We start from the raw sequence: 16,248 nt of genomic DNA, 5'->3' as shown, positions 1-16,248 counted from the left end.
TTATTTTAATTTTATTTTTAAATAATATTAATAAAGAAACTTTATGAAAAAATGTCATTATAGATAACAGTCTTAATGTTAAATATTCCAAATAAATTCACAGAGAGATTAGAGCGAAGTTAATGCAAGTTTATCTCGACTCATGAATTTCTCTGTAACGGATTTTCGTACAAAAGAAGCCTTTTCGGTTACGACGAAGTATCTTCTTCGATGTTAGATATTTTCTTTCCAGCTATTCTTCGTACGGTTTCCTACACGATGCGCAACCGAACCCTTATCCTAGAGGGTGTGTCGTTCACCCTTGTAATAGGCGGTTCGGTTTCGCTTCTCGTGATACATTTTTCCGTACGAAAAGCACAGCGCTTGCAATATTATTCGAGCAACTGTCACGCAACTGAATTATATCAAGGCTTTATTTTACTCAATTATATATGTATTTGAATTATATATTTCAAATTGAATTATTATATCAAACAGAGAGTACATATAATATGCATTCCTACGATTTTGTAGATAATTCTATTATAATGTAAAATACGTTATTAATTTATGGAATAGAATTTTACGTGGAAATTTTTATCTTGGTGGTGGATTCTCGTTATTTTAGAGCTATTACGCTCTCAACTATATTATTCGTAGGTGTTCCGTACCTAAAGCTGTACTCACACCTGCATCCGAACGTATGTGAATGAAAAACGAAATAGATAATGGCGCAACGGCTGCTGCTTCCGGTGGAAGCACCGGTGGAACTTTTATTCCGCCGACGAGTTTTCGTCTATGCCGCCGCTGCTCCAAACGGAAACATCAGTCGTTACGGTGCAGCGACTTCCTTCCTTTCGTTTTTCCTCTGTATCAAAACGAATGCGCCGCGCATCTAACGCTCTCTCATGCGCGAATATTTAATTGTAACTTTAAAAATGTATCTCCATATAATTTTTTAAAGTATTATATTTTGTGAAGACAAAGCATAGATAATTCATAAAGTATTGTGAGAATAATCGTACACTCAAAAAAGTGGTATTGCAACTACAGCAAAAATTTTCTTGGTGCGCAAAATTAACTGAGGTACATAAATGATTAGCAAATACTGTGATATCGCATATGTTTCGCATTTAATCAATCTAAGTGACAGAGACAGAATTTATATCTGAACTGTTTGTGAAATTTAGAAAGAATGTTTTTCTGTGGCGCCTATCCATGTTAAGGCCAATCATACTTGTTATAAAGTTTGGCTGTGGTAGACAGAAAAAATTAGCGGCAAGAAACAAATGAATATATAATCCTCACGTCTAACATATTTGTATAACGCGCTCAATCTATCTAGCTCTTTTAAACAATTTTTCTCAATTTTTCGATGCTGCAGTTATAATTGGCAGTTATATTTCTCACAAAGATCGTTCTGTAGTATCGAAACTCATATTTATCCAATGCAGTGATTAACATTTGGCAATGGGACCTAAATTTTCTAGAAGATATTATTAGAATGTTGCTGCTATAAATTCTATATGTAACAGACAATATTCTAACAGATACAAAAAATAGCGATAAAGTTTTGTTGTGACACCTAGAAATCTACCTATATCAGCAAGACATTTTTTTGAGTGTGTAGAATATTATCTCATAATATCAGTACTCTCTCCAACCTTTGCTTGTCTAATTTAAACTCAATTTCTTTTCTATAAAAATTTCCTAGAACGAAGAAGATATCCTATAGACTGAAAGTTTCTCATTTTTAACATTACATATTATGTCAATCAAATTAGAGTGAAATTATTCTTAAGAAGGAAACAAAAAGATTCTTTTCTAAGAAAAAGAAATATATCGCAATATTTCGCGTTGAAGAATCTATATACTAAAAAGTAAAATACTAATTAATAATCGTGCATTTATCGATAAGTTAGGAGAGATAATTTAAATGTCAAATGATATATCTTTAATTTTGAACTTCATCGTCTCAGTGATTGCGGACCTTTTGAAATTAAGAAATCGCATCGAATCACATTCAGGATCGTAAATTCGTGAAAATTCCTATCTCGCTTTATCCCTCGCGTGTATCCCTCGTTTTATAAATTTAGATTGCACGATAATTTATGCCGTCATCTATGTATGCCGTATCGATCAGCAGTGGTGCGGTAATCTTGTTAAATGCCTTGACGGCGACGGCAATTATTGACGGTGTTCGATCCGCTCTTTCATTATTGACGAAAAGTGGCGCGCCACGTTCGAAGGGTTTCGACTACATCTTCAAACTTTATACAACCTAGTAATTGCATCTCCAGGCGAATCTCTAGGCTGTAGAATCTGTCTTGAGAGTTTGAAGAGTTTATAATAGTATTCAGCGGATTACACGCGAGGAGATGCTAATACTTTACAAGTTGTACCGTTTATCTTGTAATGTGTGTATGATCCGAAAAATTTTCAACATCAAGTTTATGAATATGATTATAATAATAAAGATATTTATGCATTTTGCACAGAGTTTATGTTACATCAAGTATTAAATAACCGGTGGGATTTAATCGAATCAATGATCTATTTACTCATTTTTTTATATAACTGTATAAGATATATAAAAAATATTTGTTATAACTATATTATATTCTATATTAAATATTAAATATTTTGACAGATTTTCTTTTCAAAAAGAAGATAATATAATTTGTAGGTCGGTTTATTTAACGATATTCTGAATATTAAACTCTGTCTCTATTAAATGTATTAAAATATTTAGAAAGGAGAAGAATATTTTCAATAAAATTATAATACATGATCATGGTCACATGTGTTAAGTTACGCTGGTAAGGTTGAGCATTGACGATGAGTCACCGAGAATGTCAAGAATGCAGTGTAAACGGTATGAAGCAGGGTCTTCTCTCCAATGAGAAAGAAAAAGCGAAGATGAGGCTACGAGTCGAAATTAATTGCTACTTCCGGCCGGCGGACTTCCGCCTAAAAGATTAGTCATAAAGAGTTAGTATCATCGCTTAACATCAATTGCTTAAATCGTATACAATTCTACTAATCTCGAATCTTTCATCAGATCAGTCATAGCCAATCAGTTAGTAATTAAAATTAAAAACACATATACTTTTATTTCATAAACAATAGTTTCCAAACAATTTGACGTTGCTCTGAATAATATATGTTAATCGCTTTTTATGAATTTGAAAATATATTTTGATAGGCTAATTTCAGGAATTGTATATCTCTTTATTTAAGAAATTAGAGATTTAAAAGATATTTGCTTTTAATATTTAATCTTTTAATATTTTTAATTTTTAATATTTAATTTTTTTATATGTGATATCTTATATGACATATAAAACAATTTATAGAATTAGTTTTCCAAATGTATTAAGATTATAGTTGAAGATTATAAAATATATGTATATTGCATCAATAATATAAGATGTGAGCGTGTAAACATTTTTATAAAAATGAAATAATCTTTTAATAAATATATTAATATATATATTATTAGAGGTGCCAGCTTCAAAATTAAAATTTTTTTTAGATGTTTGGCGGGGTTAAAACTGTATTGTTAATATGTATAAGAAATTGTAGAACCCTTCGAAAATTATAAGATACGATGGTTTAAATGACATTTTTCGCATTTTGCGGTACCATTGGAAGTTAAGACCCTTATATTTTCAAAATTATTTTAGGTTTTCCGCCGAAATTATTTCTAAAACCTGTCAGGAATTGTAGAACTATTTAGGGTACAAACAAAACTCTTGATAAAACTTTCGGTTTTTGAATATGAAGTGTTAACTTCACACCGGCTTTAGGCGCCTCTTTTGATATATTCTGTATTTTCGAAGCACATTGCAAACATTAAAAATATAGAAGTTTCACATACCTTTGTAGTTTAAATTTGTTACTAAGTGTCCGTAGAAATAAAAGACCGTTCAAATTTTATTTGCATGACATCGCGGAAGAATGATTTTATAAGACCGTCATTTTTCCAGCTCGCCTTCTCTTATAAAGGAGTCTTTGTCTCTCTCTTTCTCTCTCTTTCTCTCTCACGTAGGATACTTCAAATAAATATTATAGCGCGGCACGAAAAGATCAGATGTCTGTGCCTGTTGGCACCTCGCGATTTCCTTATCTCGCACGAGATAATTCACAGCACCTACCTCTTAATTTCAGAATTTATGTATAAGGTGATTCTCGAGTTTCCTTTGCATGTTCATCTGTCTACATTTCTCGAGCAATTCAATTTAGAATTGAATTTTCCTTAGCAAGAAATCAGAAATTTTTTCGCAGTAACTTTTTAACATATCAAGCTGTAAATATCCTTTTTTATAATTAATCCTTATTAAATATAAAAATTCTGTCGCAAACAAATTTGGTGTAAAATAAAGCTTTCATTATTATTTGTTTCTGCACTCTTTAAATTGTCTAAATTTTAATTCGCAATTAATCTAATTTCGAGATTATAATTTTCAAACGCAAAATTGCAGATTAAATATCACGGATCTAAAAACCCGAAAAATTCTATCTTCATGTTTTCAAATTCAATAAGCTGAAAATGTTTAAATAGCAAAAGTTTCATTTTCAAATTGCAATGAAATTTTATCATTAAAAATTATTTTCTTTGCTGCTTTAACCAACCTATTCCAAAAGAATTTGTATACGAGGAGAAATGTGAGCTATCTGGAACACTCCCTTTATCTCCCCTTATACCTGGTATTTTTATAGTCGCATTGCATTCTCGGATTACTTACACAATCAGCGTGTACCCACCTGGACGCGACAAACGGAGATACGATCTAAAAAAGCACTGATCCCAGCTAAAATACGCAAAGAAAGAGAGAAAGAAAGAATGTGTATATTATTTTTTTCTTTTTCTTTATCTTCTCGATATATTTAATCGGCGCAATTAACGATGTTGTGATTAAGCTCATGCGCTGATGAAAGATATTTAAAAAAAAAAACTTGCGAACTTTTTTTTACAAATTAATAATTTTTTTAATCCTTGAAAAATGTAGGAAATAACTTTTCTTCTCGTCATTTTTAAATTATAAATATAGTAAATATAATAATTTCTCTATTCTCTAAGAAATATGTGCATGCAATATATAAAAAAAATAATTAATTTTTCCTATCCTCTGAGAATTTTATACCGTAGGAAATTGACTTTGCTCATACTACGAGCAATATTGCTTCGGTAATTTATTTACTTGCTATGAGTTAAAAAGCATGTTATATGCCGTTGTAATGCTTGCACATAATGTTTGTGTAACATCGGTTGAACAAACGGTTAGCAACGAGTCGCTTACCAAGATTGTTCGTTGGCGATTCGTCCGCCAATCAAGCAATCTATTCGTTCTATTGGGCTTGTTTTATTTTATTGCTTTCATTAGATCATCGCGTGACTGTTTCGCTTATTCTCGCGCTGCTTCGCACTTCATGATAAATGCAAACATATATTTTTAATTTATGCAAAAAGAGACGTATGAACATTTTCATAAAAATACTATATTATTTCTATACAGTCATTTCAGCCTCACCGTGAAATATTTTAACACCAAAAATTTTATTTTGAAATATATTTTATGTAAAATGAAGCCTTCTCATATGTATATATGTTTAAAAATTTAAGCATTATACATATGTAGATTACAGAAGATAGTTTTTTGCGAATTTCTCTCTCTCTCTCTCTCTCTCTCTCTCTCTCTCATGTTTGTTTTATAAAATATTTTCCAGACATCTTAATATTAATTAGAATAGCAAACAATTAGATATGCTCACATATCAGTATGAATCTATTGACTTATCTACAGCCATATTGATTGAAAACACGATAATCTCATTATTAATAATTTCATTATATTATACTCGTAACATATTATTAACGGGAATTATGTTATAATACCTGGATTACTGTACAAGTTTTTGATTTGCGGTTTATCCGTTGATTATAACTGTGATGATAATTGATCAATCGATTTTATATAATTAGAATAGCAGAGTAACTATACTAATGAACTATATATGTGTATTGGTTTTTTTTTTTTTTTATTATCTCCATTTGGACTTTCGTGCTCCACGATGTTACTATCATTTTCGTCCTATATTATTTTATGATTGATGAATTCGATAAAATGTGCGTCACGATATCGAAAATGATGATGTGAACGAACAATAAACAACCTTTAAAATAAGTCTTTCAGTTTGATAAGCATAAGCTTATAGTCCCGAAATTTTTCCGAAAACATGTTTATTTGGACTGTCGTTGATATTTTGACTATCGAAATGATAAACGAAGTTCTGTGAACCCGATTATATGACTCTTTCTATCTTATTTCGAACTTTGATCAGATGGAAAATGAATCGATGCCCGTGCGCTCTTATGTCATTTGAGCTTGAAAAATCGGAGTTGACACAGGCGTGGCTCCCCGTGTTTCATTTACACGTGATTAAATAAATCGTATTATTCGCTCATCGCGCGCTTTGACGAAACATTGCACCCCAACATTACACGCGAGTGTACACTTATAGACCCTTCATATAGTACGTGCCATCGCTTATAAGCTTACTTGTAATTGGATTACAGACTTACGGACACTCTGATGCAAAAGTTCAGAGAATATTGTTTCGGAGAATATTATATAAGATGCAGAGGTTTTATATAACATTTCTAGAAATAGTTTTAATTCGAGCAAAGATTCATTTTCCTTTTGCATACAGAATATTATAATACAAACTACTATATAAAAAATTTAAGGGAACTGTTCTTTTTCGAAAAATAATATCATCTTAAATATGTGTGATTCCAAAATAAGTTATTTGAATTATTTTTAAAAATTATATATATATATTTTAAGCATTACTCGTTAGAATAATATTAAACATTTTACTACAAAATTAATTTACATTGTTTTAATTTACATTGTAACGATGTTAGAAGGAATAGTATATTTTTGTGTAGTCAAGAAACATATTAATTCTTTGTCGGCGAACACTAATGCCGGCAGTAAAAACGAGAACCACGTAACCGTAACTTATACTTCACTTCCTTCTGAAACGGCACGTGTCTACAAAGCGGTCTTAACCCTCCGTGAAATACACATATACACATGCTTCGTCGAATGCGGTATTTGTATAAGGCTACTTACCTACGACGCACGTGTTTGGATCGCATCCATGTGCAGAGGGATGCAGGCTGGCAAATATACATCCCTTGTAATTTAAATTTCAAAATAGAAACTGTCATTAAAAACCGTATCGAAAAATTCAATGTGTGTCGATTCCGACTGGTGTATTTCCGTCTGTAGCATTTTTTACACTTTTTATCTAATTATCTCAGTCGTATAATTATTGTATCAATAGGATAGCAAATATTTTCAATCAAAAAGTGAAAAAATGTGACGTAATAAATTGCCTTTATAATATATATTAAACATGCATTTTTTTAAATCAATTACTTGAATTATTTTAAGAAATTACTATTAAAATTATTAATATTGATTGTATTTTTTCTTCTTCGAGAAAGAATCATTTATACATTTTTACTCTTATATGACTTATCCTAGAACGTAAATAAAGCGTAGACTCATATTCTAACTCACTCTAATCTTAAATAGAAAATTTAAAGTTCTTTTAGAAGTAAATATGTATTGCACGTAGTTGCTCACATGATTGTAAACCGATTCAATTTTGATTCCGTCAACTCGGTTCTTCTCAACCAGAATAGACGTGATTATTTTTATCGATGGGATTATGCAAAGGAGCTGCCACGAAGCGGGCTTTTCTCTCTATAAAACGGTTTGATGAATCGAGTTATTCGTGCATGAATCATTGAATGATCACTTTTAAACCCGGAGTCTTGACCGGTTGGATGAAAGACCCCAGAAAAAAAAAATGCGTAACGAAAACAATTAATTGCATTTTTTGCATTCCATTTGAAACTAACCGGGTTACATGTAAACATGAAGACTGCTATTTGACCTCGCCCTTCGATGCCTTTTTCATCCCAAAAATAACAAACGCAGATGTCTGCGGGTGCCCTTTTTTATCCCGAACAATAGATAGGCTGCGTAAATACGGTCTCCGGTGGTATAGACCACCCTGTTCCGATCGGGGCTATACGTAGGTATCAAAGTTGCTTTTTGATGTCAGCCTGCATTGCTACTGTCAAAATCTAATTTTAAATGTGCAGTATCGAAAAATTTCAAACTCGATTATGATATTAACTCGTACTTTCCTATCTTTTACAAGGAGATAAAAGTGTAAAATATAATCATATTATAAAGCTAGAATTATAAAAATAATACAAATTACTAAAAGAAAATATATACTAAATACAAAAAAAAATATTTATTAAAATACTTATATATCTATACACACAAATACACATTGCACTAGGAAATTATTATTTCTCAAATATTTTCTGCAATATCAAATTTAGATATTTGATAAAGTAAATGTAATTTATTATCCTAGATATAAGCATTGTTTATATATAATGCAAACGTAATAATTAGTCAAATTTTTTTATCAAACTTTATCAAAATTTTTGTTTTTGTGACTTTACACAATAGAATTCAAAATAAATTTTTATTAGATAAAATATATTCTATTAAGATAAAAATATTTTTATAATAGAATATTAGATAAAATATCACATATTTGTTTAACTGAATATTAAGATAAAGATCCATTGAAAGAAAAAGAGAATATTTTTATATTTTAAAATGTTTGTTTAAAGAGAATATAATATATTTTATTTGATACTTAATGTGTGTGCTTTCATGTGAAAAATATTAGTCGATAAAATTTATAGATTATCTCAATCTTTGATCGTTTCGACACAATTACCTACCAGACTAAGCTGTCAAAAGGGGTCATGGTAAGTGCATGTACCTGCGCGTCTGGCTTAAAGTTCGGAGCAGACAAACGTCTTTTTATGGTAACGAACTGCATTCTTGACGGACTTGCATTCATAACGTAGTACAACCTGATCGTTCCAAAAATAAAATCGATGTATTTGGTCGATATACAATGAACTTGAAACGTCAATACAAATAGATAGAGAGCTAGACGGCTTTAACTACACGAATAGATACACGGATAGCGTGAGTTTCTTTCATTAAAAACCTAAGGTATATGTTATTCTATATTCGTAATATATAATTATTAAATATTCTAAAAAATATTTTTTGCTACATTGTAAAAGAAAAAATAATTAAAAAAATAATTGAAACTTAATTCACAAATTAACATTTGTTAAAATTTTATAAGTTATTTTTTAAAATGACATTTATTTGTTTTAAAGAATTTATTTTCGTATAAACTTCTTTCTATATATTTAATTTTTTTTAAATATATTTTACGATAGGTACGCATTTTTAAATATAAAAAATGTGTTATTATCGAAAAATGTTAATTAATTGTGGACCTCTCGAATATCCTTATAAACCTGTGAAAGGATTCTAGTTATGGTACTGATGGAGAGTTCTCCATATATTTCATATGCTTGCTAGATTGTACATTTGCAACATACAGTTATTACACATTATGTTTTGCAATGCAGGTGAAATATCATAGTATTCATTGTTTGATGATAATGCAGGAGTATGAAAGCCTTTATCGCACTTTATTAAAGCGACAGCGGTTTCATATTTAAAAGTTATGTATCTAAAGAGAGAGAGAGAGAAAGAAAGGACAGTACATATATTACATGTGTGCCGGACACGAAATGGAATTTCGTAATGTATTTGAAGTATTATTATCTTAACGGACTGTAACGGATTCGCAGCGAAAAACTTACTGTTAGCTGAGAAAGCAGTTATAACACGGCTTGATTAATATTTAATATTATTCGGTATATATATACTTATTCGTACATATTTTCTCGTTAATTGACGGTTAATTATTTTTGCGCTGATGCGAATTGAGATTATCGAAACGAGAACGGAATGAGAATAAACTTTATTAAAAATGAATTACAGTTTCGATTTACTATCAGCAAACAAAATTCTATTTTAATTATTTCATTTAACGAAAAAATCAAGGTTAAATTTTATCTTTTTATTTTTATGAACTATTATTATTCCTCTTAAAACTTTCCCGTTATCCAATATATTTCTCGCTCTTTAATTATTTATCTCTCGCTTTTCGAAAACGAGCATCTCTTCTTCACTTAAAAGCATTATGCATCCGTTGAAACGAATTATCATCGTCGCAAGAATTCAATTTTCCACGTGGTTTTCGTGGAAGCGCGGACAATTATTATATTCAGTATTAAATTCAATTGCTCCCGCGCTAATAGTCGTAGCGACGCGTTAATTATGCGTTCCGTTAAAGGGCGCCGGAACTTCGCCGAATACACGTATATGACATAATTGTTTGCCAGCGATGAAGATGGAAAAGACTTAAAAGACCGAAAGATGGTCGGCGCATTGTTCGAGACACACTTCAATTAAGCTCACTTGAGAGGAAAAAGAGAGATGCGAAGGAGCTCCGTCGTAGAGCTTCCTCGTAAAACGCGTCTATCAGGCGGTGCACTTCGAAGACGGGATCGCTGTTTAAGTGATCGTTACATCTCCTCTCGACGGCGAAACACAACAACGGGAGAGAGAGATGTTCGCCTCGTCGTTGTATCTCGAAATAGACGCGACAGATGGGCGAGAGGGAGGCTGCGACGCGACGGTGGTGCTAGGATTTTATGGATTTAAATTGGCCAAAGGGCGAGTTGCGATGCTACCCAATTGGCGCGTGCGTGGAAACCGCCTGGCTCGTTGACTTTTCGAATGAAACCAATTGCTTCTGCGGCACCGATACGACGATGTGCCATCTGTCCATAGTATACGTATCGCACATCCGCTGCGAAAAGTGTCGAGTCAGAACTATATACGTATATAGGGTAGGCTCAAATGTTCTGGTCAGACTTTGAGATTTTATAGAAAATTTAATTCCGAACAAAAAGTTTCTTATAAACATGGATCGAAAAATGCTTCCTTAAAAAGTTAGCGCCCAAAAACCTCTAAAATTACGATTATTTTTTACATTTTTACAAATATCATGGAAAGTATGCGTCTTTTAACAAAAAGTACCGAAACAAAAGTTGTAGAGAATTAAATTATCTTTCAAATGAGATCAAAATGATTGTAGTTCGCTCCATAGGTTTTAAAATTACCGTCGATAGCAGAAAAAACACTTTTCGGTACATTTGAAATTGGTTATTAACTGGTTTATTTACTGGTTTATTTATTGGTTATTAACTGGTTTATAAAATAACCGTGATTTCAGAGGTTTTTGGGCGCTAACTTTTTAAAAAAGCATTTTTCGACTCATGTTTATAAGAAACTTTTTGTTCAGTATTAAATTTCCTATAAAATCTCAAAGTCTGGCTGGAACGTTTGGGCCCCTGTATATATAGCTGTATATAGTGCTCTGAGGCGAAATTTGCACGCGTTGCCACAATTGTTGAGCGAGGGCTTGCGAATTAATCATTCGCAGAAATTCGTCGCGCACTGAGGCACTAATCATATTAAAAATATGGATCTATTGATAAGATCTGAGATAATAATCAAGATTAGACTAGTAATTGCGGATATATATCTATACTATAAATTAGTTCCATATTTTATTATTTTCAATTTCTATTTCTTGTGCCTAAAAGTATATTGTATTAATCTTTTTTTTTTTCTTTTTACAGCAAAAATGCGTGAAAGCGCGAGCACTGTACGACAATATCGCCGAGGCGCCCGACGAGTTGGCTTTTCGAAAAGGGGATGTTCTTACTGTACTGGAACAAAATACCGCTGGTCTTGAGGGATGGTGGTTGTGCGCTCTACGAGGTAGACAGGTAAGAATTTAACGAAAAGTATCTAACATTTTTATATACATCTACAAATTCTTCTGGAATAAAAAACTTTTAGAAGTTTCATTTATAGAGTAGACCGAAAGTTCAATTTTGTTCTTGGAGGATTAGCTCGTATTTTATCTCTGAACGATCCTATAATTCGTCTTTAAATCTGTCACTTAAATTCCAATTCCAATACGATTCAATTACACGTGTTACGTGAAAACACGTAATAGACGAACGTGTAATACATGAAACTTCTTCGTTCGATTTCTCGTAATTCCACTTGCGCGTCTCCATTAATCGACTCTCTCCTCGATCTATTACTCTTTAATGAAGTTTACCTATCGTATTAACGAAACACATGTTGGATGCTTTCACGTATTTCTTGCGCGCATTATTTATGCGCGTCTCTATAAAGCATAAGGGATAAGACATGCTCCGGAATGAAACTCTCTTTCGAACGACGTTATTATCGCGAAAATAGGACACTCGATCTCGCTAGATGATTTAGTCTCGTGATCTCTCTGCCTTTATGCTGATATCAGACATAACTGCACACTGCGATTTGTACAATTGGAATACGCGCGATTAGCCAATTACTAAGAATCACCAATATTTACGTTCATCATTTTGAATTAAAAAGGAAAAAGTGCGAGAGAAAATATTTTTTCCAGATAATGTTTAAACTAATGGTCCTTCGACGATGAAAAGCCGTGGCAATTCTCATCAGAAAATTTATTTATTAAATTCAAAACATTTAATTATATTAATATAATAAACATCCAGCATTACACTATTTGTTGCTACATAAAATTTGAATATTAAATTAATTATTAATTGAAATTTTATTTTGACAATTGCTTTTTATTTTTCCAATTGTTTTAATTTTATAGTTTTTTTCTGCTTATTTTTTTTTATTATTTTCGATGTTTTTGTAAAATATATATTTTTCAAACATTATTATCTCTCGAGTTTATAAGTTTTGCTCTATTAATTTTAGACTTTTCTTTTGACAAAACTGTTTATGATATTTATTCCGTTCAACAAATGAATTTGTATCTAGCGGTAATTAAGCTGTCAACGGTTTCCACATAGTTTTGCTCTATTAATTTTAGACTTTTCTTTTGACAAAACTGTTTATGATATTTATTCCGTTCAACAAATGAATTTGTATCTAGTGGTAATTAAGCTGTCAACGGTTTCCACACACACACACAAGTCTCACGTGCACGCGACTACTTATGCATACCTGTATAATGCATAAAGGCCGATGCACTAAAGAGCTTTAAGGTTCTCAAGGTATGACGAGGCAATATGTTATTAGGCAGAAATAGGATTAACGACCGTGCATTTTGCAGTTACGATCGATCTAACAACTACATTGCTACGTTACATCGGTATTGTAAATATCTTTGGGAGCAAAATTTAGAGTTCGAGAGATAATAAAGTAAAAGATGTTAGAATGAAGCATATATATGTTACAAAAAAAAAAAATAAATTGGAAAAATAATGTAGTAATAATATGGCAATAAAATTCACATAAAAAGTTATAAAAAATTGCATTATTAATCGGGGGATATCTTTCGAAAAATTGTTAGACATTTTCATAGAGCACGACATTTCACGATGAAGTTAAAGGTAATTTATTTCCTATTTATAAATGCTGAGCTAATATCGAATTAATTCAACTGATCGATTAATTCGTGTATTATAGATTTTGGAGTTATTTCCGTGTTCGATGTGTGTATATGTGTGTATACGTGTCTCGACCTCGGATAACCTCCTTATAAATGTTGATCATATCGAACCGTTTTTCCTGAAAACGACTTTCATCTGTCGAAACACTCTTCTCGTCGCTACTGCTGCTGCCGACATACATGCGACCTGTTTTAACACATGTGTGCGGCGGTAATTGAGAATGAAGGCGACGCCGCGTGGGTGGGAAGGCGATTGAATGATACGGTCTCCTGATCTTTATTGGAAAGCCAGGAACTTCTGACGTCGTCAGAATAATCTAATGGTAGAGGCATTGACCGAACTTGGCGTGTGTGGATTTTATGAGTGATATGATGTGGAATGTTGACGTGTAATGTCAATTTTTTTTATTTATTCTTTTCGCGAGAAAATCACATATTCGCGACTGTAGACATTATAATTAATTATTTGATTAGAATCAAACTTGGTTCTATCGACATCGCGTATATCATGTGATGGATCGAAATAATTCTAAATTATTAAACTATCATTACTTATATACATATATTGTTACTACTTGTATAGTTTTGCGTGCTTTCTTTCAGATTTACATAAATATAAGAAGATTGACTGATTCGCGAAAAATTGAGTCATTAATTTTCGAAATCAAAGGTAGATCAAAAAAATTTTGATTTGAATATCGCAGATTCTTTCGTATATTTCTTTATTCTTTTTCCTATTGCGAAATTTATTGAAAAATCTGAAATTCCAACAGATATCATACAAATTCGAGATTTTTGGATTAACATGCTCGCAACGTTAATGTCATTCTACCGAAACCGTGCACGAAAAGCTCGTATCTCTGAAGATTTATGAGTTACAACTTTGTAGCACTCTCGAGACGCTGCGAGGTAAACGAATGAGTTACGCGGTATGCATCTCGCAGTGGCAACGCTCATTTCTCAAGGCACGTTGCAAGGGAGGGTGTAATGTTTATTTTCGTCTTGATTTCACAGAATTAGACAACCTCACGATACGTTCACAGACGCCTAATTGGACCCTTCCCTTTCGAAGGGTCGTATCCGATGCATCCAATTATACCTAAGAGCTACCGCGCTTTTTTAGGAAGTCAATTTATAAATTAATCGACAAATTAAACATGTATAATACATAGAATATAATAATAATAATTTAACATTTTTATTTGACATTAAAAAGTTGTAACCAACTGGCTTTTTTGTACAAACCTATTTAGTAGAAGATCTTAATGTAAAAACTATATAATCAAAATAAAAATACCAGAAATGTGATTATGTATAAATATATAATATAAATAAATTAATAATAATAAAACTAAAATTAATATTATCCATTTTGCATTAAAGAGTTACTACAATATAAGGGAAAAAATGCATTCAATTTTATTTAAGGCATGCTGGCAGACGCATTGCATACGCGATTAAAAATTTATTCGGAACGATGTGTGTTGTTACTGCTGTTTGTTAGCTGTGTTATGTGTGTGTTGTTACATTATATTTTTTCTGCCCTAGGGCATCTGTCCAGGAAATCGATTGAGACTTCTGGTTGGCCAATACGATACGGGGGGTTGTTTGGTCGGCAGCAGAGCCGACCTAACCATTTCCGAGGATGGCATACAAAGACATGGGAAAAGGCGTAGCTGGCACGTGCAACCCAATAGGGTGAGTTATTTGAAACTATCTTTAAAAATCGCATTTTGAGTTTTTATTTTTTTAAATATATATATATCGTATTTGGAAGCTATTCTTAAACCGCGCAAAAGAAAGTAGATCTTACGTTTCATATTGCTGATTATTACCTCCCGTTCGCGAACTAGTATTTATTATTGCAAATTTATAGCACTCGGTCTTGGAACAGATGAACTAGAACGATGCACAAAATATGTAGGAAGTAGTATAATAAATGCGAAACTGGCTTAATTACCAGAAATTTGCTTAATTACAAAAAAAAATATGAGCGTGAAGGATTCTTATACGTCATTAACATGGAAATAACATAACGTATGTCCGCCAAGCATGCCTTAATGAGATCACAATAAACAACCATGCCATTCCGTTCGTTTACGAATATTTAAAAGCGGATTCTTTACGCCCACAATCGGGAATTCCGAGAGGATGGATTGCACGAACGCATGAATACGCTCTACAATTATAATTCTTCGTGCCGTACATTTGAATAGCATTTTATTGGCTCTACTGCGACAGCTGGCTTCTCGAATTAATATGTCCGTGATCTGAAAAGGCGTACGAGGACCTACTCTCTATCGATCGATCATTTGTAAACGCAACTACAGACAGGGTTTCTCAATCGCGTGATATATATTATATTCGATCAATCATAGGAATTTATGTGTTTCTTTGAGGAATTGTTATATAAAATATAAAGAAGATACAATCTATTTTTTAATTAACTATATTTATTAATATCACAATGTAATGCAAATCTTTTCAAGTAATGATTTGTTATATGGATTGAAATTAATTAATTGGAATTATTAATTAAATGAAAAATTTTTGCTAGCACCGAAAAAAAGATTTTATTTAATTCGAACAAATATAAATTCCGTTAATAGAGAACAGAGGGATAATGGAGGAAATAAAGAATTGGTTGGTCCATGAAAAATGTAAATCATCAATAATATCTAAATTGATTTTATCGCATAGCTGTTCATGTACAAACATCCTTGATTTTTAGCAAAA

The 16,248-nt window shown here is 31.8% G+C and overlaps 1 protein-coding gene across 2 annotated transcripts in view; it reads left to right on the top strand.

Moving 5' to 3' along the window:
- LOC115237807 (breast cancer anti-estrogen resistance protein 1) overlaps nucleotides 1-16,248 on the top strand; it is a 64,135-nt gene that overhangs the window by 27,307 nt on the left and 20,580 nt on the right. For both annotated transcript variants that reach the window (XR_003884398.1, XM_029811087.1), the window contains exons 2-3: nucleotides 11,666-11,815; nucleotides 15,061-15,210. Coding sequence is in view for 1 of the 2 variants with exons in the window: in XM_029811087.1 (XP_029666947.1) it covers nucleotides 11,666-11,815; nucleotides 15,061-15,210 (300 nt within the window). In the remaining variant the exon portion in view is untranslated. The remainder of the gene's footprint in view (nucleotides 1-11,665; nucleotides 11,816-15,060; nucleotides 15,211-16,248) is intronic.

The sequence above is a fragment of the Formica exsecta genome, unplaced genomic scaffold (genome assembly GCF_003651465.1).
Source record: "Formica exsecta isolate Colony F162 unplaced genomic scaffold, ASM365146v1 scaffold31, whole genome shotgun sequence".
Taxonomy (NCBI): Eukaryota; Metazoa; Arthropoda; class Insecta; order Hymenoptera; family Formicidae; genus Formica; species Formica exsecta.
The sequence above is the reverse complement of the archived record's forward strand: the minus strand, read 5'-3'. Positions and strand labels throughout refer to the sequence as shown.